This window comes from Bombina bombina, chromosome 6, assembly GCF_027579735.1.
Source record: "Bombina bombina isolate aBomBom1 chromosome 6, aBomBom1.pri, whole genome shotgun sequence".
Classification (NCBI taxonomy): Eukaryota; Metazoa; Chordata; class Amphibia; order Anura; family Bombinatoridae; genus Bombina; species Bombina bombina.
In genome coordinates this window covers 728,824,785-728,851,694 of record NC_069504.1, presented here as the reverse complement: position 1 = coordinate 728,851,694, position 26,910 = coordinate 728,824,785, and the positions used below count along the sequence as shown (strand labels likewise).

Here is a 26,910-nt window from a genome sequence, read left to right as displayed (position 1 = left end):
TCTCATAAGCATTAATTAATTCAGAGCGTATTCACATTGGAATTAAAATCCTCTAACATTTGTAAAAAATTTAAACAATGCTCACAAACCACATTCCTATACTATGCATAATATTCAAGAAATATTGTTTCCAGTGTTAAATGTTCTATTTTCATATATGGTACTTAAACACGCGCATTTGTACATAGATGTTCTTTATCTTATTTATGTATATTATATTCTATGTACTTAATGCAATATACAGACATATATCCAAATCTATTGATTACTATGAGATACCTCAAAACGTATTCACATACTTGTGGCAGCTAAAGAGTGGTAAATGGCAATCCCGCATATCGGTACATAACATCCAACCACCTCTATTGTCGTAATCTAGTAGCTATCCCGTATGTCAGTTCATAACAAAGTTAACGTTTGTTTCTTCAATAAATACGTCAGCTTATCATAAGTTCTTGTGAAACCAATCAACCTCTATTGTCATGATCTCTGATCTCATGGTTACTGTAAGGTAAATCTATTTTCATGGTAACTAGTAGAGAGCAGATTTAAGCAATGTGATACATTTACATGTGATACAAGGTGTTGTAGTACATTATTTACATGAGCCACATACCATTATTATTCTTTGGAGTTATGGTTACACTTTGCCAGATCATACCATGACTATGTCTGGTATCCACAATATGTGAAAAACCCCTACATATAGGGGATCTATACTAATAAATACTATTATCTAGTCAAGTTTAAAATACTATGTGAAAAAAATATATACTATGTGAAAATAAATCACCTTTATAAGGAAGACAGTGATGTGAATATATATCTTTATAGTGAATAAACTATGTATATATATATATTAGTAAATCTTATCTCAATATATTTAGTATTAATAGGGGTATGTGTTAGGATATATGTATATACATATCCATATATACACATGTACATAAATACGATAATGTACAATGTGTAGTAGTGCAGTGCCTTTGACTCAATTCATTAAGGAATATGTGGTCTTCTCTTGAAGACATAGGGGCCGATTTAACAATGCCTGGCGGACATGATACGTTGTAGAGTATTATGTCCGCCAGACATCGCTGAATGCAGACAGCATACGCTGTCGGCATTTAGCATTGCACAAGCAGTTCTAGTGAACTGCTTGTGCAATGCTGTCCCCTGCAGATTCGCAGACACTAGCCGCTAGCAGGGGGTGTCAATCAACCCGATCGTATTTGATCGGGTTGATTGCTGTCCGCTGCTCAGAGGTGGCGGACTAGTTAAGGAGCAGCAGTCTTAAGACTGTTGCTTCTTAACTGCTGTTTCCGGCGGGCCTGAAGGCTTGAGTGGAAACAGGGGGATCAGGGGCCATTTGGCCCTTGATAATTTGACCCCATAGTGTAAATCTTGATTGTAATGAGTAATTAAAGCTATTATGTGAAATGAATACAGTGCTAGAAAAGTGTCTAGAGATTATATACGTTAAAGTGAAAGATGATGGTTAAAATAAGGCTGAATTGATTACTTCATTAAGGGAAAAATAGATTGAAACTAAATATCCAATAGGTTTCACGTTGCTGTAATCTTGTGTACCTATTATAAAGAGTGGATATAGGAATGTTTTCTAAAGGAGTAATTCTGAAAGAGCATTGGCCTTTGCCATGTTTAACTATATTGTGTCTTGATACACTATGCTTCAATGAAACTTTTTTGATATTACGGAGGTGCTCACTCCATATATTCCACATTTTTCTGCAAGTGCGTCCTAGATATTGGAGGCCACATCTGCAAGTTAAAACATAAATCCCAAAGCAAGTGTTGCAAGTGATATGTGTTTTAATAGTAATATTTTCACCTGTAGTGTGAGACTTGATAGTATTTGTGTTTAGTGGTATTGTGAAGGGCCAATTAATGAAAGAAAAAAAGAAATTGCTCAGAGAATGGAAGATATGTGTTAGCTGAAACAAATTAAAACCGAGATTAATAAAGAGAGGTTATTCTAAACATCGGATAATAAAATAAGTGATGAAGTTGATGACATGGATATAAATGGTTTACTTCAGAATAAAAAGTCACAAAAAGAGGTTAAGAAACTAGTGTTTGTTACAAGGTATTCAAATCAATACAAAGAAATTTGCAACATTCTTAAAAAAAATCTTCCCATAGTTTATGGAGACATCAAACAGAAATATATAATTGATCAAGGTTGCAAATGTGTTTATTTGAGAGGTAAAACCCAAGATGATACTTTATCTCTAAGCATGTTGAAACTAAAACTATCAGTAAGCTCCTGGCTAAAAGTAACAGGAAGCTTTAAATGTGGCAATTCTCTATGTTGAGTATGTGAGCATATAAAAGTAGCCAAAACGTTCAAATCATGTTACAAATTAGTTGTTTGAAGTAAGGGGCTGTATTAATTGTAAAACAGAATATGCCATTTACCTGATTGTTCAAAATGTAAGGGTCAGTACATTGGTATGACGACCCGTGATGTCAGAACTCGAATTCATGAACATTTGTCACATATTGAAAATAATAACGTTTGTTCAGCGTGAGCTAAACATTTTATTGATGTGCACAATCAAAACCTTAGTTTTTTTGTTTGGAATGCTATATATGTCATTAGGACTCCTATAAGAGGAGGCAATAAAATAAACATATTGGGCAGACAAGCGGTATATTGGATCTTCAAGTTGTGCACACAAATTCCAAAAGGTTACAATTCAGAGAATGATATTATAAATTGTTGGGAGTACAAAATCTATTGGAGTAAATCCCCTATATGTATAATATCTGGAAATGTGTACTAAATTTGGAGATCCAATATTTCCTTTTGAATTATATTAGATGTAATGCATCATCTGATAAATATCTATATTCTTAAGTAACTCTGTTTATAATGTTTATATATATTGCAATATGGTGTAACTATTTATGTTACTATACTCAAAAAATTTTTTATTATTTTTGCACATATTTGTTGATATATGGAGGAAGAAAAAAAAGATACTTTGAGGATACATTTTGAAGTAATTCAGTTCACAATGAGTTAATTTGCAATTGTACTATTGTTGCTTAGATAAGGAGGAGCTATTTAAATGTTCTGTAACAAGTAAAAACCCGAGGGGTCTATGATTACGGCACAAATGGAGAGCCGACACACGTCAGACCTTTCTTTTGGCTTATTTTATTGTTTGTTACATTTTTTTTTCATTTTATTTAATAAAGTATTTTTGTTACATTTTTACTTCTGCAGTGGAACTTCTGTTTTGTTTTCATATATAAATGCTGTTCTTTCATAATCATGCTATTTTAAGTGCAATGTCAATTTAAATAGTTTGACACCAAAATACAGTATATTATTATTATCAGTACTTACACCAATGATGTAATTGATACATTTATTGCCATTTTGCTTGTCCTTCCCCGTGCACATTTTTAAGTACAGAATATTAATATAAAATTACTAAAACATTATTTAGCCTCTTACATTCAGTAAGTTAGAGTATGGGCATAACTTCCTGTTATGCAGGTGGTGCTATTTAAACATAGCTTCAGGAGTCCTGAAGGATCCGTTTAAATATGCATACATATATTTATGTAGCATGTAGATCATGTGACAGCATGAGAGGTGGAGCAGGTCTTCAGAGTTGGCGGCTTGAACCCAAGCTAAATGTGTGAGCCTAATGTCACTGGCCCTCTTGCAGCCTTGACATATTGGATTTATCGAAGCATCCTAAAATATTTCGGATCTACCTGAAGGATGAGAAGATCCAGTTTAAGAGAGCGGCTATGGTGCAGTGGTTTGTAGTCTCTGCTCTTGGTTCCACTCCCAGTGTCTACTAATGCCTGGACTGTGTGTCTAACTGAAGGTGGTAAGTGGTCAAACCGCAGTTTGTGTTTCGTTATATAATGCTCATTTACACTGTTATTTGGGATATTGTATAAAGTGAATAGGCATATACATTCATCGTAGCCTAACTTTGCCTTACTTTGTCCTACGCAAATTAATTGTTGATTTGATTAACATACAGAGTGCTCGTAGACCGTTTTTGAAGCATTTATATATGTCAAATATATATTTTTGGCCTGAAAAAGTTAAATAAAAGTTCTTTTGTTTTTTTAAAAAAATACATATTAAAGTGCCATCTTTTAAATGAGACAAAGAAAAAAAAGTTGATTACAATGTCCCTTTTATTTTTTAAGCTGTCAAGGTGTTTCCTTACCTACGCATACTGTCACATTCTTGCTGTTGTGCATTCTGTATGAGTTTGTATATTCCCTAGGGCATTCGCAGATAAAGCTTCCCACGGTATTAATGCAAATAGCAGGATAAGGACATGTGCTTTGATAAAGACATTCATCGGCATCTGTAAAACAATACAATTTGATACAAGAGTTAAATATGACACTTTAACAAAGCAGTGTTATTAAAGGGATATAAATGTGAAAGTAAAAGTTTGTATGATTCAGACAGAACTTTACAATTTTCTTCCATTCTGAAAATGTATCCTTTGTTAAAGAGCATTCTTAGATAAGCTCAAGAACAGCAATGCACTTCTGGGCACTAACTGTTGATTGGTGGCTATACACATACACTTCTTGTCATTGGCTCTCCAGATGTGTTCATCTAGCTCCTAGTAGTGCAATGCTACTCTTGAGCTGCCTTTAACCATGTGTTTAACCCCTATGCAGGGGTTGAACACATAAGAGTAGATCACAATCATTCGGTTGTTTTCTGCATATAACAATTTTGGACCCTAAGACGATATTTTTTGTGTGTTTCTCTAGCGATCACAAGCACAAAATGTACCTGTCAATAAAAGGCATGAAATCTTTAGCTCCAGAAAACTTCAACATTTTCTGTTGATCTCGTGATATTGTATTGAAAACAAATGCACCCGATGGTAATGAGTTTATCAATTACTTTATCAGATGACGTCTCTGTATATTAATTGATCCCTTTTCATTGTGTCTAGTAATGCTAATGTGTGCAAATAACCTGTTGTGTTCCAAAGTTATAGAGATATGCGTGTATGCCTTTTTAAGGGCTTTAAACTGGGGCATTATGGGTACAGTGGGTATGTGTGTTTGTTGGGTTATTGATTTTGCTAATTTATATTAGTGTAAAAGTGCTTATTATTATTGTTATAACTTTAATTTATTAAACAGGTAGCGTAGTAAGCCTTTGTAAGAGTTTGGTGGTGTTGCTTCCTAACTTCATCCAGTATAGACGAGGTAATGTTATGCGCATGTGCAAAACCAACATTACATTTTAGCTGTGGAGTTCAGTAAGTGAAAAATTACCCTGGAAACATGTCAATGAAAAAACTGTGGCCAGAAACAATATTCATTTTAAAATAACTTTGTTTACTGTTCCTGATGCATGATATAGATAGGGGTACAGGAGGCTATTTGCAGCTTAATCTAAGGTAACCCTTTAAGATTACTAAGGTGTAGACTATCCCTTTAATTAAATAAAGAAGCCCTAAAACTTCATACTGGCAGACTGTCTGCAAATACCTAAGATGGTGGTGAGGAATGTGGGGGTTGGGAGAGCTGTTAAGAAGGGATCAGGGACGTAGGAGGTGTCAGGTGGAAGGGTAATACCTACAGTATAATTCTATTACACTTACCAGCTAACTAATTAACCCCTTCACTGCTGGTGATTTCAGAAGTGTGGTGCCTAGCTGCAGTTAGCAGGCTTCTAATCACCAAAAACCAATGGCAAAGCTATATATGTCTGCTATTTCTGAACAAAGGGGATCCCAGAGAAGCTGTTACAATAATTTGTGCCATGGTTGCACAAGCTGTTTGCAAATAATTTTAGTGAGAAACCCAGTTTGTGAAAACATTAACAATGTCTTGATATGATCGCATTTGGTGGCAAATTGGTGACATTAAATATACTAAAATGGGCCTAGATCAATACCTTGGGTTGTCTAGTTAAAAATATCTATTTTTGATAGGTAAATAAATACAAAGGCTCTATTTCCATTTAAATGGAGTGATAGCAAAAAGACTAAAAAAATTCCGGTATTTTGTGCGTTTTCTCTGAAATTCCCGGTAGTGAAAGGGTAAACTATTTTTACATTAACTATATTAACACTCTACCTACCAGAATTTCCTGAATAGTTTACAGCCAAGTAATGGCATAGCCAATCATACTCTTCCCCAGAACAATAATGACCCCCAATTGGACCCAATAAGGTAAGGGCCAGATTAGAAGTGTTGCACTATTTAGCACTTTTACGCAAGCGATAATACCGCCAGTAGTAAAGATTTTGCAAGCGGGGTAGTGCTCGTATTACAAATTGAAAGTTAATCTTTGCAAGTGAGTGAAACCCAACATGTGCTAACTAAAGAACTTCTCCCCATAGACTTCTATGGAAAGAGCAGAAGATAAAAAAACCTTATCACTCACTTGCTAACCTGACAAATGTTATTCATATTTCACATTCCAATGTTCTTCACATACAGGAATATGTACTGTATGTATATCTGTATATACCTATACCTGTATATATATTCATATAGATATATAGGTATAGATATATATTTTCCATTAACATTATCATATATATATATATATATATATATATATATATATATATATATATATATATATATATATATATATATATATATATATATATATATATATATATATATATATATAAATGTGTGTGTATTTAGTCTCCCTACGGGAAAAAAGGGGAAACCAGATGTGGACTCCTTGCCCAGTCTGCTAAGAGGAATATGGCTACACCTCACTGACGAGGCCCAATGAAGGCCGAAACGATTATCTGGGGTTGTCATGTTCCTTGTTCAAAGAAGAATTGCCTGGTATTTCAGGGCTGGACTGACCTTAGTTGGTGGGATCAGACAGATATACTTCAGAAAAGCACAACTGGGCTAAAAGAGGCTGCTCCTAGGTGGTAACTCACCACAAACAAGCTACGGAGCTGTTGTTCATTCCTGGTAGAGCGTCTGCTCAAAGCCACTTTTTCAAGCCGACTCTCGCAAGGCTGCCCCAGTGGCATGATCGTAAAAAAGAGGCAGTCCCTGTGAGTGGCGAGATGGCTCCTATTAAAAATATTTGAGCTCGCTGGATAGGAACACTTCGCTCCTTAGAGTGAAGTTAGCAGGGAGCAGGGGTAGCACATTAAAATTAAAATCCTGCAGCCAATATAACCCACATTATGCTGCTTTCTGCATAGAGCATCTTACATTCACCTATATTTACGTTTATATGTGTTTATCTATTAGGGTTATAATTATTTTTAGTGTTTTGAGAAAAGCTAGCCACCTTTAAGTTGGCAAGAAAAAACTGTGATATCTGCAGTGCGAAAATCTTTATAGAATTACGCTGGGATTAGAGAGACATTTTCATATAAGCCCATGGAACGCCCATGTTACGCCCATGTTCAGCCCATTTTACGAAAAAACAACAATTACGCTTTGCATTTTATATTTATAAGTTCACATTTCTGTGTGATTTTAGCACATCCAGTGTACTACAATTACAATTTACGCTATGAATATTTAATTTGATTTATTCCTGTGTAAATTACATACAATTTTTACTTTTTTTTTTACATACAACTTTTGGTGAAGAATTTTGTTACGATTTTTGATGCCCCTTAACAATACAATTTTTTCCTGCTTATTTTTGTGTGAATGGTTCAAATATTTGTTTTGTATCAGGTTTAAAATACTATTTTTGTTGTGCACATTTCACATGAAAATGCAGTATACGCCCCTTAGCGAGACACCCTGTTTTAAGGGTAAAAAGTGGCTTTAGATCATTCCACCAGGGAAAAAGAAGGACTGGCGAGCATTCTTTAATAATCTTGCCAGCCCAGAGAGCTTTCAATCATCGCGCCCTAAGACTTTAATAAACCTTTTCCATGTTTGTTTATCATCCCCAATATCCTTAAAGGGCCATTCTAGTGAAAAAACTAACATGATCTAAATTTTTAGAATATGTCATTTTTAGCACTAGGGGACTCTGGAAGTCTAAGGGGCTGAATTATGAAAGTGCGAGCAGACATGATACAATGTAGCGCATCATGTCCGCCACACATCGATAAATGCCCACAGCATACGCTGTCTGCAGTTATCATTGCACAAGCAGTTCTAGTGAACTGCTTGTGCAATGCTGCCCCCTGCAGATTCACAGCCAATCGACCGCTAGCAGGGGGTGTCAATCAGCCTGATCATATAGGATCTGGCGGATTGATGCCCGCAGCCTCAGAGCAGGCGGACAAGTTATGGAGCAGCAGTCTTAAGACCGCTGCTTGCTTCATAAATGCTGTTTCCGTTGAGCCTGAATGCTCGTGCGGAAACAGGGGCATCAAGCTCCATTTGGAGCTTTATAATTCGGCATTTTTGTCTTTAAACCCCCCGCAAAGGGGTTTAACACATAGTTAAAGTACAGCTCAGATGCTGCAATGAACTGCTGATCACAGCTGGACAAAGCCAATGAGCAGTGGTAACTGTACATCCCAGCAGCTGCCAATGCTGATTAGCTCACCAACAAGGTCTGCTTGGGACCAGAAGTGCTCTGTAGCTGCTAAACAGTACTTTAACTATGTATTTAACTAATTTGCGGGCTTTAACACATAGGCTCACAGCACCATTACTGATTAAATATAATGAATTAGTGCAATCATTTATTCACCAGAATGGACCTTTATACAATTATTTTGAAACCTACTTACCAACTAGTTACAAACCTTTTTCTCGCTTTTTATACTTTCATACTCCTTTCATCATCTTCATTAAAGGGACACTAAACCCACATTTTTTCTTTAATGATTCAGATAGAGCATGCAATTTTAAGCAACTTTCTAATTTACTCGTATTGTCAATTTTTCTTTGTTCTCTTGTAATCTTTATTTAAAAAGCAGGAATGTAGCTTAAGAGCTGGCCCATTATAGGTTTAGAATGGGTTGTGCTTGCTTATTGGTTTGCTAAATGTAGCTACCAATAAGCAAGCGCTATCCAGGGTACTGAACCTAAAATGGGCCGGCTACTAAGCTTTAAATTCCTGCTATTTAAATAAAGATAGCAAGAGAACGAAGAATTGATAGTAGGAGTAAATTAGAAAGTTGCATAAAATGGCATGTTCTATCTGAATCATGAAAGAAAAAATGTGGGTTTAGTGTCCCTTTAATCATTCCATTTTAATTGATAAATTCCTTGAAACTAATTAGGACTCCATGGAAAAATTGTTTTAACATGGAATGCCAGGGAAAATAAAACTATGTCTCTATTTATTTAATTAGATCATTTATCATAAAGGGGTTTTTAAATTCACTGGTATTTGTTAACCATATAGGATCATTCATAAACATAATTTGTAGAGTAGGGAGTCATGGACTAACCACTTTGTGAATTTCTTTTTTTTTTTATTGTAATTTCTTAAATTGTATAGAAAATTTTGCACAAGATTTTTAAAATCATGAGCACATTTCAGTATGCGCGTGGCATGGTATAAATGTCTGATATTGCCAAGAATTGCCTGATGATCTCTATTCCATCCAGCACTTCCTATGACTTGCAGAGTAACTCTTTTTTTATACAACATGTGCACGTTGTAGTATATTTGCTTTATTTTAATGAACTAATTGATAAAACATCACGCAGTTGGAGAAGTTTGCTAAATTGTGTGCATGATTTAAAAGAAAAAAAAACATGACCACTCACGGGCTCTGTAACAGAGAGTAAAACACTTATAAGAAAAAATAAATAAACATGTTGAACTTGTTAGGGACAAAAAACCCAAATTGTTTCAGGTGATTCAGGCAGAGCATGCAATTTTTTTAAAAGTTCATAACTAACTTCTAGTCTCAAATTTGCTTTGTTCTCATGGAATTCTTTGTTGAAGAGATACCTATGTAGGTATATAGCTAGGCTGACCATATTGCCGCTTTAAAAAGGGACACATATGAAAAATACATATGTAAGGGCTGTTTTCAGGGCTGTTTAAAGAAATTGTTTTGTATAAGAACCCTCACATATGTATTTTTCATATGTGTTCCTTCTTAAAGCGGCAATATGGTCAGCCTATATATAGCAGGAAAAACCTATGTAGGTGCATATAGTAGGAAAAGGTGTTGCCATCTAGTGCTCTAAGAAATGTATAACATTCTTCCAAAACTGCTGCCATATATTGCTGCCAACACATGCACGCTTCTGAGTGTACCTCCATGATTTTCAACAATGAATACTAAGAAAATTAAGAAGATTTCACCTAGATTTCGAGTTTTGCATTGCGGCTTTTAACGCTGAAAAATGGCAATTTCAGCGTAATTTCAGCGTAATTTCAGCGTAAAAGCAATAACGCCGCTATTGCGAGTAGTGTCGGTATAGCTGTACCGCAAGAGCAGCGAGATCGGATGAGTACCGCAAGCATTTTAGCCTGTAATGCAACGTCAACCCTGCAATTACGTTTTTGCCTGGGATTTCAATAGCGCCGGTATTACAGTTTGTGCAGTGAGGCTAAAAAGCTTGCGTTACAGCCTATATCGACACAAGCCATACCGCCATCTGAAAGCAGTAGTTATGGATTGAAGTGTTACAAAGTACACTAACACCCATAAACTACCTATTAACCCCTAAACCGCCACCCTCCTGCATCGCAAACACTATATTAAACCTATTAACCCCTAATCTGCCGCCCACCCACATCGCGACTATTAAATACATTTATTAACCCCTAATCTGCCACCCACCCACATCACCAACACTATTTAAATATATTAACCCCTAAACTGCCACACCCCGACATCACTGACACCTAAATAAAGTTATTAACCCCTAATCTGCTGCGCCCGACATCGCCACCACTAATAAATGTTATTATCCCCTAAACCTCCGGCCTCCCACATCTCCACCACTAAATAAACCTATTAACCCCTAAACCACCAGCCCCCCACATCGCAAAACACTAAATTAAACTATTAACCCCTAAACTTAACAGCCCCCCTAACTTTAAATTAAAATTACAATATAACTCTATTTAAATAAATAAAAACTTACCTGTGAAATAAAAATAAACCTACCATTAAACTATAAATTAACCTAACATAACTAATCTAATAAAATAAAAAATACTACCAATTAAAAAAATCTAAATTACAAATTAAAAAAAACGAACACTAAGAAAAAAATGTAAAAATGTAAATTACAACTAAAAGAAAAACAAATCCTACGAAAAATGTAAAAAAATCTAAGTTTACCAATAATAATTAACACTAAAATCAGGAAAAATAAAAAACTCTTAAGATTACAAAAAAATAAACGAAATTATCAAAAATATAAACAATTACACCTAATCTAATAGTCCTATAAAAATATAAAGCCCCCCAAAATAAAAACACCACCTAGCCTAAAATAAGCTACCAATAGCCCTTAAACGGGCCTTTTGTAGGGCATTGCCCTAAATAAATCAGCTCTTTTACCTGTACGAAAATACAAAGTCCCCCCAACAGTAAAACCCACCACCCAACCAACCCCCTAAAATAAAAAGCCTAACTCTACAAAAATCCTAAACTACCCATTGCCCCTAAAGGGGCATTTGTATGGGTATTGCCCTTAAAAGGGCATTCAGCTCTTTTTCATTGCCCTTAAAGGGCATTTAGCTCTTTTTCAAAGTCCAAAGCCCTAATCTAAAAAAAAAAACACCCACATTTTTAAAAAAAAAAAAATAACACTAACCCCAGAAGATCTACTCACGGTTTCTGAAGTCCGGACATCCATCTCCATCCAGGCGGCGAGGTCTTCATCCAGGCGAAGAGGTCTTCACCCATCCCAGGGGAGTCTTCTATCTTCATCCAGGCAGCACAAAGCGGAGCCATCCTGGAAGCTGAAGACATCCTGGCTGGAGCATCCTCTTCATACGGTCACCGCCGTGCCCTGAAGTTGAATGCAAGGTAGCCATTTTAAAATGGCCTACCTTGAATTACTATTGACTGATTTGATTCTTTAAATTCAAATCAGCCAATAGGATGAGAGCTTCTAAAATACTATTGGCTGTTCAAAACAGCCAATAGGAAGAGAGCTACTGAAATCCTATTGGCTGTTCAAATCATTTATTTTGGGGGGTTGGTTGGGTGGTGGGTTTTACTGTTGGGGGGACTTTGTATTTTTTTTACAGGTAAAAGAGATGATTTCTTTAGGGCAATGCCCTAAGGGCTATTGGTAGTTTATTGTAGACTTGGGGGTGTTTTTATTTTGGGGGGCTTTTTTATTTTTATAGGGCTATTAGATTAGGTGTAATTGTTTTTATTTTTGATAATTTAGTTTATATTTTTGTAATCTTAGTGTTTTTTATTTTTCATGATTTTAGTGTTAATTTTTTTAAATTTTCAAAGGATTTGTTTTTTTTTAGTTGTATTTTAGATTTTTAATTTTTTTTCTTAGTGTTAGGTTTTTTAAATTTGTAATTTAGATATTTTAATTGGTAGGATTTTTTATTTTATTAGATTAGCTATGTTAGGTTAATTTATAGTTTAATGTTAGGTTTATTTTTTTTTCACAGGTATGTTTTGTTTTTTTTGTTTTTTTTAATTTATATTTTTATTGAGGCGAAGAAAACAGATACAGCATATACAAAATGAAGGGCAATATCTCACAGGGAATAATACAGTTTTACAGTCACAAACAACAGCTTAACATTTAGTAAGGACTTTGCTAGGACAGAACATTACCCCTCATCAATGCCTCTCATTTTAATATTTAAACTCTCTAGTGTCATCAATGTTACGGAGATCCCACTGAGGGATCTAAAAACTAGAACACAGTTGAAGACATAGACACTAAAATTAACATTGAAGGAGATCATAAGAATAAGCAGGACACTCTGGAAATACACAGGAAAGAAAAAAACAAAAAACACAACGTCAAAACAAGTCTGCAGAAATTACAATCCACAACATTAAAAAAAAAAAAAAAATATAGAGGTTACCAGTGCTGAGGCCCATATTATAGGATGATATATAGATCAACCCGGATTGCAGGATTCAGGAGTCACCTGAGGGCGAGGGAATGAACATATAAGCCCAGTGGGCAATCAGAAAATCAACTGCCAGTTATTTTTTGAAGGTTAAAAATCTTGGTAAACTTGGCTAGGGCTTGTTGGTGAGGGAGCTACCACGTCCTCTACAGGCTGTCCTCAACATCAAGTTTATAGTAGGGTCAAGTAGACCAGTATTCATTCTTTATTTTCCTACAGAGACCGCCTTATCATCTACACTAGCCAGGGCTTCCCCCAGGGGGTGACTCTCTAAAATGCATGAAAGACATATGTAGTTGCCGTACCTAAATCTCTTTGGACCTCAAACATGTCAACATCAGCTCTAGAACTACAGTAGATATGTATGTAGGTTAAGAATAATACCAAATTTACTAGGAGAGACAAACTGCAGACAGCTAGGCACGTAAGAAAAATCTTACTAAAATTATCATTAATAGGATCCGGAGAGCCATTTATACACTACTATAGGTACAAGCTTTAGCAAAGGCTCTACAGACAGGGCAGAGGCTACGTAACTCTGCCAAAAGGAAATATACAGGATAAATTATTTATCCTTTACCCCACGTATGTGGGGGGGGGGGAGTGACAGGATAATACTCTCTTTCTGATGGGGGCTACAATAATGCTAAGGGAACATTCGCAGTACAGATTATAGGTGGCCAGGGATTCCAGAGTTTCTCATAAGAAAAGTGTTAGGGACATTAAATCTAGCATATGCCTAGCTATGTGGTATACTCAGCTAAGCTACTAGCTAAATGTGATATAATCTGAATAAGGGGCATATCTCTCAAGAAACTAAGTGTGAATCATTAGTTAATACTGTGACATGCCATTCATGATGACCACTCAGAATACAGAACAGGGCAGACAACATCTCCCCCTGCTGCACGATTCTATAGTCTCAGGGGCTATTTTAAAAGGCATACAGCAGGAAGAGATAAAGTCACAACATCAATTCACACACCAGCCAGTCAGAGTACATTCAAATTTTGACAAATACATGTGAAAAGCAGCATATATATAGAACATAGATAATTTCCATTTACAACTATTGCTAATAAATCCCGGTTAAATCCACCCATAATAAAACAAAACTTTGCTGAGCAGTACTGTATCTATATAGGTGCTGGAAAAAATTGTTGCATATAAGTGATATCTTACAACATTAAACATAAAATTAACAGACTTAAGGCTAGACTACCAAACCTAGGAACCATTACTGATAAGTCATTGTTTGTTCTGCGTATAGGGGGAAACAACAAGAGGGTTCAGTCCCAGTGTGCACACAGCCTTGGGTAGTAATCATCATAAATGTAGACTTTTCGGGCCAAGAACTGGGTTTTAAGCAGCAGCACGTTAAACAAGCAAGATGGTATTCTAAACGTTAAATAACCGCTGCTGTAATAAAGAGTGTCACCCAATACCTGCTCTAAGGGATCGTAGCAGTCTATAGAGAACTCGCACGCCAGTCCACGGATCCCAGGGGGAGTAATGGCTCATAGCCCGATACATCCGTAAGGTCTGACGGTGCATCCAGCAGGGATGTTGTAGCAGACGTGCCATGCTGCTAACGGAGAGGAGCAGGTCTGGAGATACGCGAGCCCCACAAAGCTTTGTGGTACCTGCTTCTATGTGCAAGCTGCAGAATTTCGACCCCCTCCATGCGTGCAAGCTATTTGTGTCGGCAGAGAGAGAGCAAGGCTCCGACCCCAAGCTTGCATCTGCTGGCGCCAACGGCGAGGAGCGCACCTGGAGAGGTGCAGGCACTATGTCTCCCTGTGTCTCCTGTGCTTCTGTGTGCTCCTCTTCCATGTTACCGCTCCATGTGCGTGCCACTAGGATTTTGTTAATAAAGGCATCAATCCTCTCGCAGATCCTCCTCCCGTGCTCCTCCAGCAAGTCCCTGAGGGCAATATAGGGTATTTGGGCCTCCATGCCGGGCGGCGGTGCGCCATAGCTTTCATTAGGCATTATAATACAGCAGGTGCTTGTAGGATTTTTATACGCTTTTAAGTGCTGCAGTGGTTCCTCCTGTTAGGTATACGTATCCACCAAAATAGCATCAGAATCACTCCAACCTTTTTCAGCAGTCTCTCTTCACAAAGTTTTTGTTTCTTAAGCCGCCATCTTTAGTGTCTCTGACTCCATGAACCCCATTTGGATTGCTCGTGTCCCATATTAGGTCTTGTATTAGAAGGGAAGAGGCTTTTGCGTGCTCCCAAACTCATTCATACAGTATCCTCTTTAGGTAGGACTTAACATTAGTTACTTCAGGCTAGTAAATTAGGTAAAGAAATCTTTTTGTGAGCTTGGAGTCGGGAGCTCTGTAAGAATGCAGCCATCCACATCAGCGGTTAGCTCCGACCCCCACAGGTATGTTTTTAGTTATTTAAATAGAGTTATATTGTATTTAGGGGGGGTGTTAGGTTTAGGGGTTAATAGTTTAATTTAGAGTTTTGCGATGTGGGGGGCCGGCAGTTTATGGGGTTAATAGGTTTATTTAGTGGCGGAGACGTGGGAGGCTGGAGGTTTAGGGGTTAATAACTTTTATTAGTGGCGGCGATGTTGGGGGCAGCAGATTAGGGGTTAATAAACTTATTTAGGTTTGGCGATGTCGGAGGAGGCGGATTAGGGGTTAATAACTTTATTTAGTGGCAGTGATGTCGGGGAGCGGCGGAATAGGGTTAATAACTTTATTATAGTGGCGGTGATGTCGGGGAGCGGCAGAATAGGGGTTAATAACTTTTATTAGTGGCGGCGATGTTGGGGGCAGCAGATTAGGGGTTAATAAACTTATTTAGGTTCGGCGATGTCGGAGGAGGCGGATTAGGGGTTAATAACTTTATTTAGTGGCAGTGATGTCGGGGAGCGGTGGAATAGGGTTAATAACTTTATTATAGTGGCGGTGATGTCGGGGAGCAGCAGAATAGGGGTTAATAACTTTTATTAGTGGCGGCGATGTTGGGGGCAGCAGATTAGGGGTTAATAAACTTATTTAGGTTCGGCGATGTCGGAGGAGGCGGATTAGGGGTTAATAACTTTATTTAGTGGCAGTGATGTTGGGGAGCGGCGGAATAGGGTTAATAAACTTTATTATAGTGGCGGTGATGTCGGGGAGCGGCAGAATAGGGGTTAATAACTTTTATTAGTGTCAGCGATGTCCAGAGCAGCAGATTAGGGGATAATAACTTTATTTAGGTGTCGGCGATGTCAGGGGCAGCAGATTAGGGGTGTTTAAACTTGGGGTTTATGTTAGGGTTTTTAAAAGTAAGTATTTTTTCCCCATAGACATCAATGAGATTGCATTATGGAGATTTTTCATTCCGCGATCGCAGGTGTTAGTTTTTTTCTGACACTCTCTCCCCATTGATTTCAAGCAAGAAAAGAAGGGGTTACTAAGGCACTACTAAGGAATCAATACAGGAATTCAATTTATATATACTGGGTCAGCTTTATAATAATGCTGAGTTATGTAATCAAAGAAAAGAGGGGGTGCTGTGTACTGGAATTTCAACTAAAGCAGATCAGTAAGAAACTGATATTGTTGTACACCTGTATAGCACTCATGTTCCTGTAATTAAATTTGAAAAGATAGACACTTTTGAGACTCCTGGATGGAGTACTGGACTCTGATATATAAAATTTAACCTTTAATAGAATTTTTTTTTAAATCGTACATTCACACAAGGACAAAACATTTAAAATAAACGTCTGCTTTGATATCCGTTCACATAGATTGTCGATTATCACATGTGGGTAGAGGATTATAAGTAAATCTCAAATTAGGGGTGGGAAGATTGCTCACAACTATGGTTACAAAAATACATAAGAACAGTAAAAATCCATCTGGACGTCCTATTGTCTCGGGAAATGACAACCTAATGGAGAAAGCAAGCCAATATATTGATATGAGATTAAGGGAATTTTTAACTCAAATGCCATTGTATACGAAAGATACCATGGAAGTACTACAACATCTGCAAGATATCCAATTGGATTCCAACACTTGGCTGGTAACAGCAGATGTAGAGGCACTGTACACGAGCATCAAACACGAGTTAGACCTTAAAGCTGCTAAACATTATCTGGATATGTCGACAGAAGAGGATGAAAATCATAACCAATTCATTTTAGACCTTCTAGAATTCGTATTAAAGAAAAATTTCTTCGTATTTGACGATAAATTTTATCTCCAAACAAGAGGGACTGCAATGGGCATGGCATGTGCCCCCACTTATGCGAACCTTTTCTTAGGGTGGTGGGAAGAAACTTTATTTTTTTCCAGTGAAAATGAGAAGTACATTCAACACATTCCCCTCTGGCTGAGATATATAGATGATATTCTATTTATCTGGGAAGGCTCAAAATTAGAACTGGAGTCCTTCCTAAAGAAACTTAATTCAAACATGTTGAACATTAAATTGACATACGAACTCAGCCAGAGGGAAATTACATTTCTGGATTTAAATTTTTTTATATTGGAAGATGGAAAAATAGGAACAGACCTATTTAGAAAGCAAACAGCCACAAATACCATTCTGTTCAGCACAAGTGCTCATTCCCGAAACACCATAAAGTCCCTCCCGGTGGGAGAATTTTTAAGAACCAAAAGAAATTGCTCTGAAGAAGATCTATTCAAAAAACAAGCCAAAGAACTTGAAACCAGACTTTATCAAAGAGGATACAGCAAAAGATCGGTTAAATCAGCCAAAAAAAAGAGAAGAAAGAAACGTAATCCAGATAATAAAACTCGGTTGGTGCTAACATATAATTCTTTCAGTTTCTTACTGATCTGCTTTAGTTGACTCTCCCCATTGATGTCTAGGGGGGTAAACGTGCACAAGCACATCAAAGCATACCCTTGGCTTTTGTGCGGTATGGAGCTTAACACCACCCATCGCACGCACAAGGGGACTTTTTAGAAACTCGTAATGGCAGCACTATGGGGGGGTGAAATAACATAACTTTTGTTGCGTTCGTTTCACACCCTGTTTAGTGCAAAACTCGTAATCTAGGTGTTTGCTAATAAAATAAATTGCAAAGTTGTTTAAAATTGCATGCTCTATCTATATCATAAATAAAAATTGTGTTTCATGTCTCTTTTAACAGTTTATTTTTTTTCAACATCGCTTCTGTTTTTAATGTGGATAGTAAGAACAAGTGTTTTTTTTCCCCAATATGTAAACCTCACTGTGAGATCCTCTATAAAGTCTGCCTATTCCCTATTTACAAGTGAACAGTTTGTTATGGAGAGCAGACCTCATTGTACCTTTACAAGTTCCATTTTTCATGACATATTCTGACCCGAGGTTAGATACAGAGCCTTTCCTACAGACACACTTCTTATTGCAATCCGAACCTGCAGGGCAATCTGAAGCATCTTTACACTTAAATAAAGAATCATCTAAAGGAAAGAGAGAAACAAACATTTTATCATCACATTATTTCATATGAAATATCAATGGGTATATTTCTGGTGGAAATTAAACAGACATTCTGATTAAAAAATGTCATGCTTCAATTTGTTAGAGCATGTATTTTATGCATTACTAACTTTAAAGGGACAGTGTATACTAAATTTTTCTTCCCTTTAATTTGTTCCCAACGATGCATTTTAACTGCTGGTGTGTATCAAATTGTTCACAAATAGCTCTTTTAAAGGGACATGATACCCAAATGTTGAAGCACTTGAAAGTGATACATCATAGATGTAAAACGCTGACTAGAAAATATCACATGAATATCTCTATGTAAAAAAGGAAGATATTTTACCTCAAGATTTCTTCATCTCATAATAGTAAGTGCTCAGTAAACAGTTATTCTTCAGCTACTGCCAGCTGCAAGTTAAAAAAATAAATAGACACCCAGTCAAACTTTGCTTTACTATCATTTCAAGATATTTAATTGATATTTTGCAAGATTTCATAGTAAACTTGCTTAAACTGAGTAGGGGAATAACATGACTGTGCCTGCCCATGCCAGATGCACGCTTCCTTACAAGTCCTGGGTCTAGCATCCTGATTGGCTACTTAAAATCCCTTTACAATCGGATGTGGTTACTAAAAAAAATTTGAGGTAAAATATCATCCTTTTTTAACATTAAGATGTTCATGTGATATTTTCTTGTCTTTTTACAGTAATACTGCATCACTTTCAAGTGATTTAGCATATAATTATTATGTCCCTTTAACAGGGTGACTATATTGCCGCTTTAAAAAGGGACACATATGAAAAATACATATGTCAGGGTTCTTATACAAAACATTTATTTAAACAGCCCTTAAAACAGCCCTGACATATGTATTTTTCATATGTGTCCCTTTTTAAAGCTGCAATATGGTCACCCTACTTTAACTTTATATTATCAATTGAAACAGATGATTTTGCCTGTATTATCCCTACCTTTTATGAAAGTTTCTATACTTAGTATTGGAACAGCCAGCAGGGCCCGACTGGGAATAAAAAACAGCCCTGGAAAAACTGAAGACCAGTCCTCAGTAAGTTCATAGAATGTTTTATATATATATATATATATATATATATATATATATATATATAGTATATATATATATATATATATATATATATATCCAAGTACAAAGGGTTGTCCAGCCGTGAGTAAGATAAAAAGCAAAGATTTATTGGTATATATTAAAAGCATATACGAAGCATTCGGGTTTAAAAAGGGCATCAGATCAGGTCTCACGCGTTTCAGCTCTGCTGAACCGTACTCATAGACCTCATATATATATATATATATATATATATATATATATATATATATATATATATATATATATATATATATATATATATATATATATATATATATTTAGCATGAACATCTAGGAGCCATTTACCAATATCTTTATGTCTCTATATATGTCCCAATATGAGATAACACTTAAAAAAAGTTAACTTGCTAAGGTACAACCTTGAGTAAAAAAGCTTGGGACTGGAGAGTGACATTCCTTGCAGTTGTAAAATAAGCACACACATACATACATACATACACACACACATATATATGTACAGCAGTGTTTTTCAACCAGTGTGCCGTGGCACACTAGTGTGCCGTGAGAGATCCTCAGGTGTGCCACGGCAGACTGACAACACAGTGACATATTTTTTAAACTTTGCTTGTTTTTTACTCCCAGTGCAGGGGTAGTTTGTAGGAGGCATGGCATAACAACACAATGCATATAGTATGTGTGTGTTTGTGTGTATGTGTATATATATATGCTGTATTAGGCTACAATGTGTGATTTTTTTAAAATTTTGGGATGGTGGTGTGCCACAAGATTTTTTAATGTAAAAAAGTGTGCCACAGCAAAAAAAGGTTAAAAATCACTGATGTACAGTATATATATATACACACATACATATGGATGTGTCTTTGCATATTAAAAAGGCATTTATTCAATTAGAAAATATACTCCTTGTTTTTGGGCCAGGTTTAGATTATAAGGTTCCCTGTAAGAACTAGTCAGCAGGAAGTATTGCCAAGGTTCCAGTGGCGTATTTATGTTTTGTGCTGCAATAGGCACTCAAAATTCTGTTGCCCCCCCCCCCCCCCCTTGAAGATTTTAGGCCATTTTCCACTCAATATTTTTTGGGGTCATTGTGTATAATGTTTTTCTTTTGTTTGTTTTTTTAATAACAATTAAAAAGAAAATGGGCTAGCAAAACACTTGCATACAGGTGGGTTGAATTGCATGCATTGCATACCATTTTCTCCCTGAGAGAAAAGAAGGGGAGTGGAAAAAGGGAGGGAAAGGAAAGCAGGAAGGGAGGGAGAGAGAGATGAGAAAAGTGGTGAGGGAAAGAAAGGAGTGGAAGAAGGGAACAAGGGAGGGTGTTTAGAGAAAGAAGGGAGGGAGGGAAAGAAGGGAGTGAGTCGAGGGAGGGAGTGAGTTGAGGGAGGAAGTGAGGGAGAAAGCGAAAGAAGGGAGAGAGGAAGAGAGGGAAAGAAGAATACACTTTGAAACAATCACTGCCCTTTACATGCAACAACATACAGTAATTACCATTATTCAAGTAAACTTTTTAAGTGTCCATTTACTATTTATTCCGTGGGTTCATGAATGCAGAGAAAGCTAGCTATTAGTAGCTAACATACATTAGCACTGAGAGTTTATGATTAGACATCACAAGCTGATCTAATCAGTGCACAGACGCATCCAGTCTGTTAGCTGCTAAGACCTGCAATAGGCACTGCACTGGCAGACCCACCACAGATGATAAGGGGAGGCAGCATATCGGCACAAGGTCTTCTCCTCCAGCCTCACCTTGGAAGCATATTCATGGTCAAGTTTCTCACCAAGAACACTTCCACTGCAAAAATGTGAGCGGCTCCAAATGAAGCAACGGTTTAAAGGAGCACTGCCTGTAAAGAGCGACCATAATCAGCGCACGTGCCTTGTCTTCTCTGTAAAAACCTGCACTTTATAGCTCATTGTACTGTATGCTGGCTTTTAGAGAGACGATAGGACAGATGTGCTGCCCATCCCAAATCTGAGGCCCTAGGCACCGGCCTTATTGGCCTACGCCATAATACGCCACTGAAAGGTTCTAATGTTCTAAGTGCAGACGAGAAAAAAAAGACCCTTTACTTCAGCTGAGATATTGTCTGCCCGATCCACTTGCACAACTTACAATTTGTATGTTCCCCAAGATCTACCTGTCTGCTGCCCACCCTTCAGCTGATGCTGACAATTGAGCGAAATCTAACGGCTGAAATGCAGACAGGAAGCAGGCATTTAACAGGAAGTGGGGGTAGGCACTGGGAAGACACCTGGAAGTCTTTAGCCTATCTTTTATAAGTATAAGCCAATGTGTTCATGTGACACAGGTCACTTAGCAACCAAAATAAACTGATCCTGCAGAGTAGCGTGCACGGTTGGGAAGGGAAATAGCATAGCACCCACCCCTCCCTCTGCGGCCCTAACATTTGGTTGCCTGCAGGAGTGCGACCTACCTCTTCTCATAGTGCTCCCCAGCTGATGCGGCCCTGCGGCAGCCCACACTCCTCTTCCAGACAGGAGCCATGCAAGGTTAAGATGTGGCCATGGAAACTCGCCACCACCCCACATCCCACCACCCCCACGGTCATAACATTTGGCTGTCTACAGTGGAGTGGCCTCACTCTGATCACACTACTCCCCAGCTGATGCGGCCCTGTGGCGGTCCACTGGGAAATCTCCCATCATCCCGCCAGGCCAATCCGCCCTGATAGCCAACAGAAAAAAATTACACTCCCAATGAGGATTAGAAAGATATGCAATAAAATATTATTTTTTAATTGTTCTCTCTAAGTATTGAGCTTTGGTATACAGAGATATATAGTAGCATATGTGTGTACAGAAAGTTATAAAATAAGATCATCTGATTTCCCTACAAGGTCAACCCAAGTTATCCATTTGCAGGACCACTAGATGGCAGCACTATTTCCTGCCATTTAGTGCACCAGACACCTACTTAGGTATATCTTCAATAAAGAATACCATGAAAACAAAGCAAATTTGATTATAGAAGTAAATTGGAAACTTTTTAAAAATGTTATGCTCTTTCTGAATCACAAATGAAAATGTTTAGGTTTCATATCTCTTAAAGTAAAAACATTTTTACAATAAGCCTTAAAACGATATGAAACCCACATTTTCCCTTTCGTGATTCAGACAGAGCGTGCAATTTTAAGTAACTTTCTAATTTACTTCCATTATCTCATTTTCTTTGTTTTCGAAAGCTCAGGAGTGTGCACGTGTCTGGAGCACTATATAGCAGCAGTTTTACAAGAATGTTATCCATTTGCAAGAGCACTAGGTAACAGTGCTATTTCCTGCCATGTAGTGCTCCAGGGGCCTACCTAGGTATCTCTTCAACAAAGAATATCAATTTATCTTCGTTGTCTTGGTATCTTTATTTGAAAAAGCAGGAATGTAAAGCTTAGGAGCCGGACCATTTTTGGTTCAGCACCTGGGTAGCCCTTGCTGATTGGTGGCTGCATTTTGCCACCAATCAGCAAGTGTTACGGTACCCTGCTTTTCAAATAAAGACACCAAGAGAACAATTTATTTTTTGATAATAGGAGTAAATGAGAAAGTTGCTTAAAATTGCATGCTCTATCTGAATCATGAAAGAAAATTACAATTACATACACATCCTTTAACGTCTATTTGCCCCCACCACCTTATAATAAACATCTAGTGCGTCAGAGGCTATATTCACAATTCGATATCGAAATTTCTGATGCATCAGGAATTTAAAATAATGAAAGCCTCCATCAGCTCCCCTCAAGTCCCTAACATGTTTCGCCGCATCGCTGTTTTCTCAGAGGGCCTTAGAATATGCACATTCATGTATTCCCCCAAAGAAGTAAATAGAGAAAAAAAAGTGGGGGGAAAAAATCCCACTCTTGCGCAAACCCAACCACATATGCTCATGTGTGCTAACCCGACATGAAAATGTTAATATTTCCCATTCCAATGTTCTTCACATACAAGAATATCATATATAAATAGAGGGCGCCCTTGCTAAACCAAATGGATAGTTGAAATCTGTGTTTAGTAACTCGCAGATAACAAGGTGTGACCAAATAGGTAATCAACAGTATGTTAGATATCACAAAATAATATAATTTCCTATATATCCACTAATAGGGAGTATCTAGTGATAGATTAGGATGTTGAATCACCACATAAAGTGCACAATAATATAATCAAATACGATATGAATAAAAAATCACTAGTAATCTATAGCCACAGTAGTGTGGCAAATAGATAATATGATATACAAAATATAATGTATATAATTGACAAATGTACAATCAATAATAATAGTAGTAGTATATATAGTCAGACCAGATCAGATATTCAGTCTTTTTAGCTGACTGTAGCAAAGTCTCTAATATAATGATGGTCTCAATAACAGATGAGTGATGAGGTAGGTCAAGGCAGCTATCTGTATAGGATCACGGCCACGTGGCTGTTTCATCAGGCTTAATAAATTTATTTATTTATTTATTAAGCCTGATAAAACAACCACTGGTTGGCTGAGAAACGCGTCGCTAAGTGTTTTAGTATTTTAAATAAAGTAAGTTTTTTTTACTTACCACTTGCTGCCATACTTTGTTATTCTGGACTTCTATCTTTTGGACTGCTGAAAATTCCTGACCACCTGGGGATTAGTCTACTGGGTGACTATATTGATCCCAGCTTGCCTCTATTGCATCAAGGGAGATGCTTAACCAAATGTGAGTGCAATTTATCTACTTTATTTTCTACTCCATGTATGTAAATAGTACTAGGCCATATAGGCACTTGGTTTCTTCTATCATTATCCACAGACCATCAAACATCCTCTGAAGGCCAGTCTTTTGGGTGACTGCTACTGATCCCTCTGCACCACTAGGGGTGCTCTACCAAATGTGAGTGTATCTGTCACATATAACATCATTCCAATTGTACCCTACAATATTGGGCCATGTGGCGCATCTGTCTTTCTATTTTGTTTACATACAAAAATATGTTCTATTTATTCATAAATACATATTTCTACATATATCTGATGGTAATTTGGTACAATATATATATATCTTTATATATATATATACAATATATATATATCTTTATATATATCTTTATATATAGATGATAATTTATAGGTATAGATATATACAGATATATATATAGGAATATCTATTTATAAATACATAGAACATATTCTGCTATGTACAGAACATTGGAATGTGAAGCAGTAAATACATAGTTAAATCCTTTATTAAAAATTAATATTGCATAAATATGCTTTTACCTGTATTCATCTACTTAACTGAAAAGGACTCCAATGCACTTCTTTATATGTCTATATATGTAAATATATGTATTTATGTTTTTAAATGTGTGTATATATATATATATATATATATATATATATATTAGCGCTGCGGAATCTGTTGGCGCTCTACAAATAACTGATAATAATAATAATAATATATATACTCATATAAATACATATGTAAACATATACATATATATACACATATATATGTATATATATATATATATATATATATATATATATATATATATATATATATATATACATACATATCCATCTTTAGAAATGTATATGCATGTATCTTAAAGGGACACTGAACCCAATTTTTTTTCTTTTGTGATTCAGATAGAGCATGCAATTTTAAGCAACTTTCTAATTTATTCCTATTAGCAAATGTTCTTCATTCTCTTGGTATCTTTATTTGAAAAGCAAGAATGTAAGTTTAAATGCCGGCTCATTTTGGTGAACAACCTGGGTTGTTCTTGCTGATTGGTGGATACATTCATCCACCAATAAACAAGTGCTGTCCAAGGTTCTGGACTTTATTTTTCAAATAAAGATAGCAAGAGAACAAAGAAAAATGGATAATAGGAGTAGATTAGAAAGTTGCTTAAAATTGCATGCTCTATCTGAATCACGAAAGAAAAAAAATTGGGTTTAGTGTCCCTTTAATGTTAAAGCCCTTTGCCTGCCTTTTTTTCTCTAACACCTGAGATCTCATATGTTTGAGCCCTTATAACTTTTGTGTGCAATATTATATTAGTGTTATTATGAGTGTAACTATACTTTGTAATGTATTTTTGATGGGTTTTTTTGTACAACTTTTATGTTTTGCGAAACAGTTAACCAGAGTTCTGAAGTTGCGATAATCATTCTAGCGTAAATTGCGATTGCTCTCAATGGATCGTGTTTAAGCCCGACGAGCACAAACCCTGGTGATCAAACCTTTTTTATGCTTCTAAGGCAAGCGATAAAGGGTTTAACAGCCAATAAAATTTCATTAGCTCTCATGATATTGGCTGATTTGAACAGCCAATAGGATATCAGAAGCTCGCCTCCTATTGGCTGAATGGAATTTAACACTGAAATCAGCCAATAGGAATGCAAAGGACGCCATCTTGAATTGCGTCCCTTGCATTGAAGCTTCAGTTTACGGCGGCGACCGTAAGAAGAGGAGCTCCGCGTCAGATGGCTTCAGGATGGACCCGCTCCGCACCGACTGGATGAAGATAGAAGAGACCACCTGGATGAAGACTTCTTGCCGCATGGATGATGACTTCACCAGCTGGATGAAGATAGAAGAGGATGCCTGGATGAAGACTTCTTGCCGCCTGGATGATGACTTCTCCGGCTGGATCGAACCTTCAAGCGGGACTTCAAGAACTAGAAGTGGATCGTCGGATGTTAGTGTTAGGTTTTTTAAGGTTTTTTTGGGTGGGTTTTATTTTTAGATTAGGGTCTGGGCAATGTAAAAGAGCTAAATGCCCTTTTAAGGGCAATGCCCATACAAATGCCCTTTTCAGGGCAATGGGTAGCTTAGGTTTTTTTTTAGAGTTAGGGTTTTTATTTGGGGGAGTTGGTTGGGTGGTGGGATTTAATGTTGGGGGGTGTTTGTATTTTTTTTTTACAGGTAAAAGAGCTGATATCTTTGGGACAATACCCCTTTTAAGGGCCATTGGTAGTGTATTGTAGGCTAGGGTTTTTTTTATTTTGGGGGGGCTTTTTTATTTTGATAGGGCTATTAGATTAGGTGTAAAAAAAAATATTTTTGATAATTTGATTTGTTATTTTTCGTAATTTAGTGTGTTTAGTGTAATTTTAGTATTATAGTTAGGGTAGGTTAATTAATAGGTTAATTAATAGTTTAAAATTAGTTTATTTTAATTCTACAGGTAAGTTTTAATTTATATTAAGATAGGGATCTTGTCATTTTAATTTAAAGTTAAGGGGTTGTTAGCTTTAGGGGTTAATAGCTTAATTTAGTTTTGGCAATGTAGGGGCTGATGGTTTAGGGGTTAATAGGTTTAGTTAGT

The 26,910-nt window shown here is 36.7% G+C and overlaps 1 protein-coding gene across 3 annotated transcripts in view; it reads right to left on the bottom strand.

Annotated features, from left to right (window-relative positions):
* LOC128662237 (adhesion G protein-coupled receptor E1) overlaps window positions 1-26,910 on the bottom strand; it is a 267,881-nt gene that overhangs the window by 175,890 nt on the left and 65,081 nt on the right. For 2 of the 3 annotated variants that reach the window (XM_053716059.1, XM_053716060.1), the window contains 2 exons: window positions 18,309-18,443; window positions 4,224-4,367 (listed from right to left, as the gene is read on the bottom strand). In XM_053716059.1, coding sequence (XP_053572034.1) covers window positions 4,224-4,367; window positions 18,309-18,443 — 279 coding nt within the window. The remainder of the gene's footprint in view (window positions 1-4,223; window positions 4,368-18,308; window positions 18,444-26,910) is intronic. The other variant, XM_053716061.1, reaches the window with a different exon arrangement.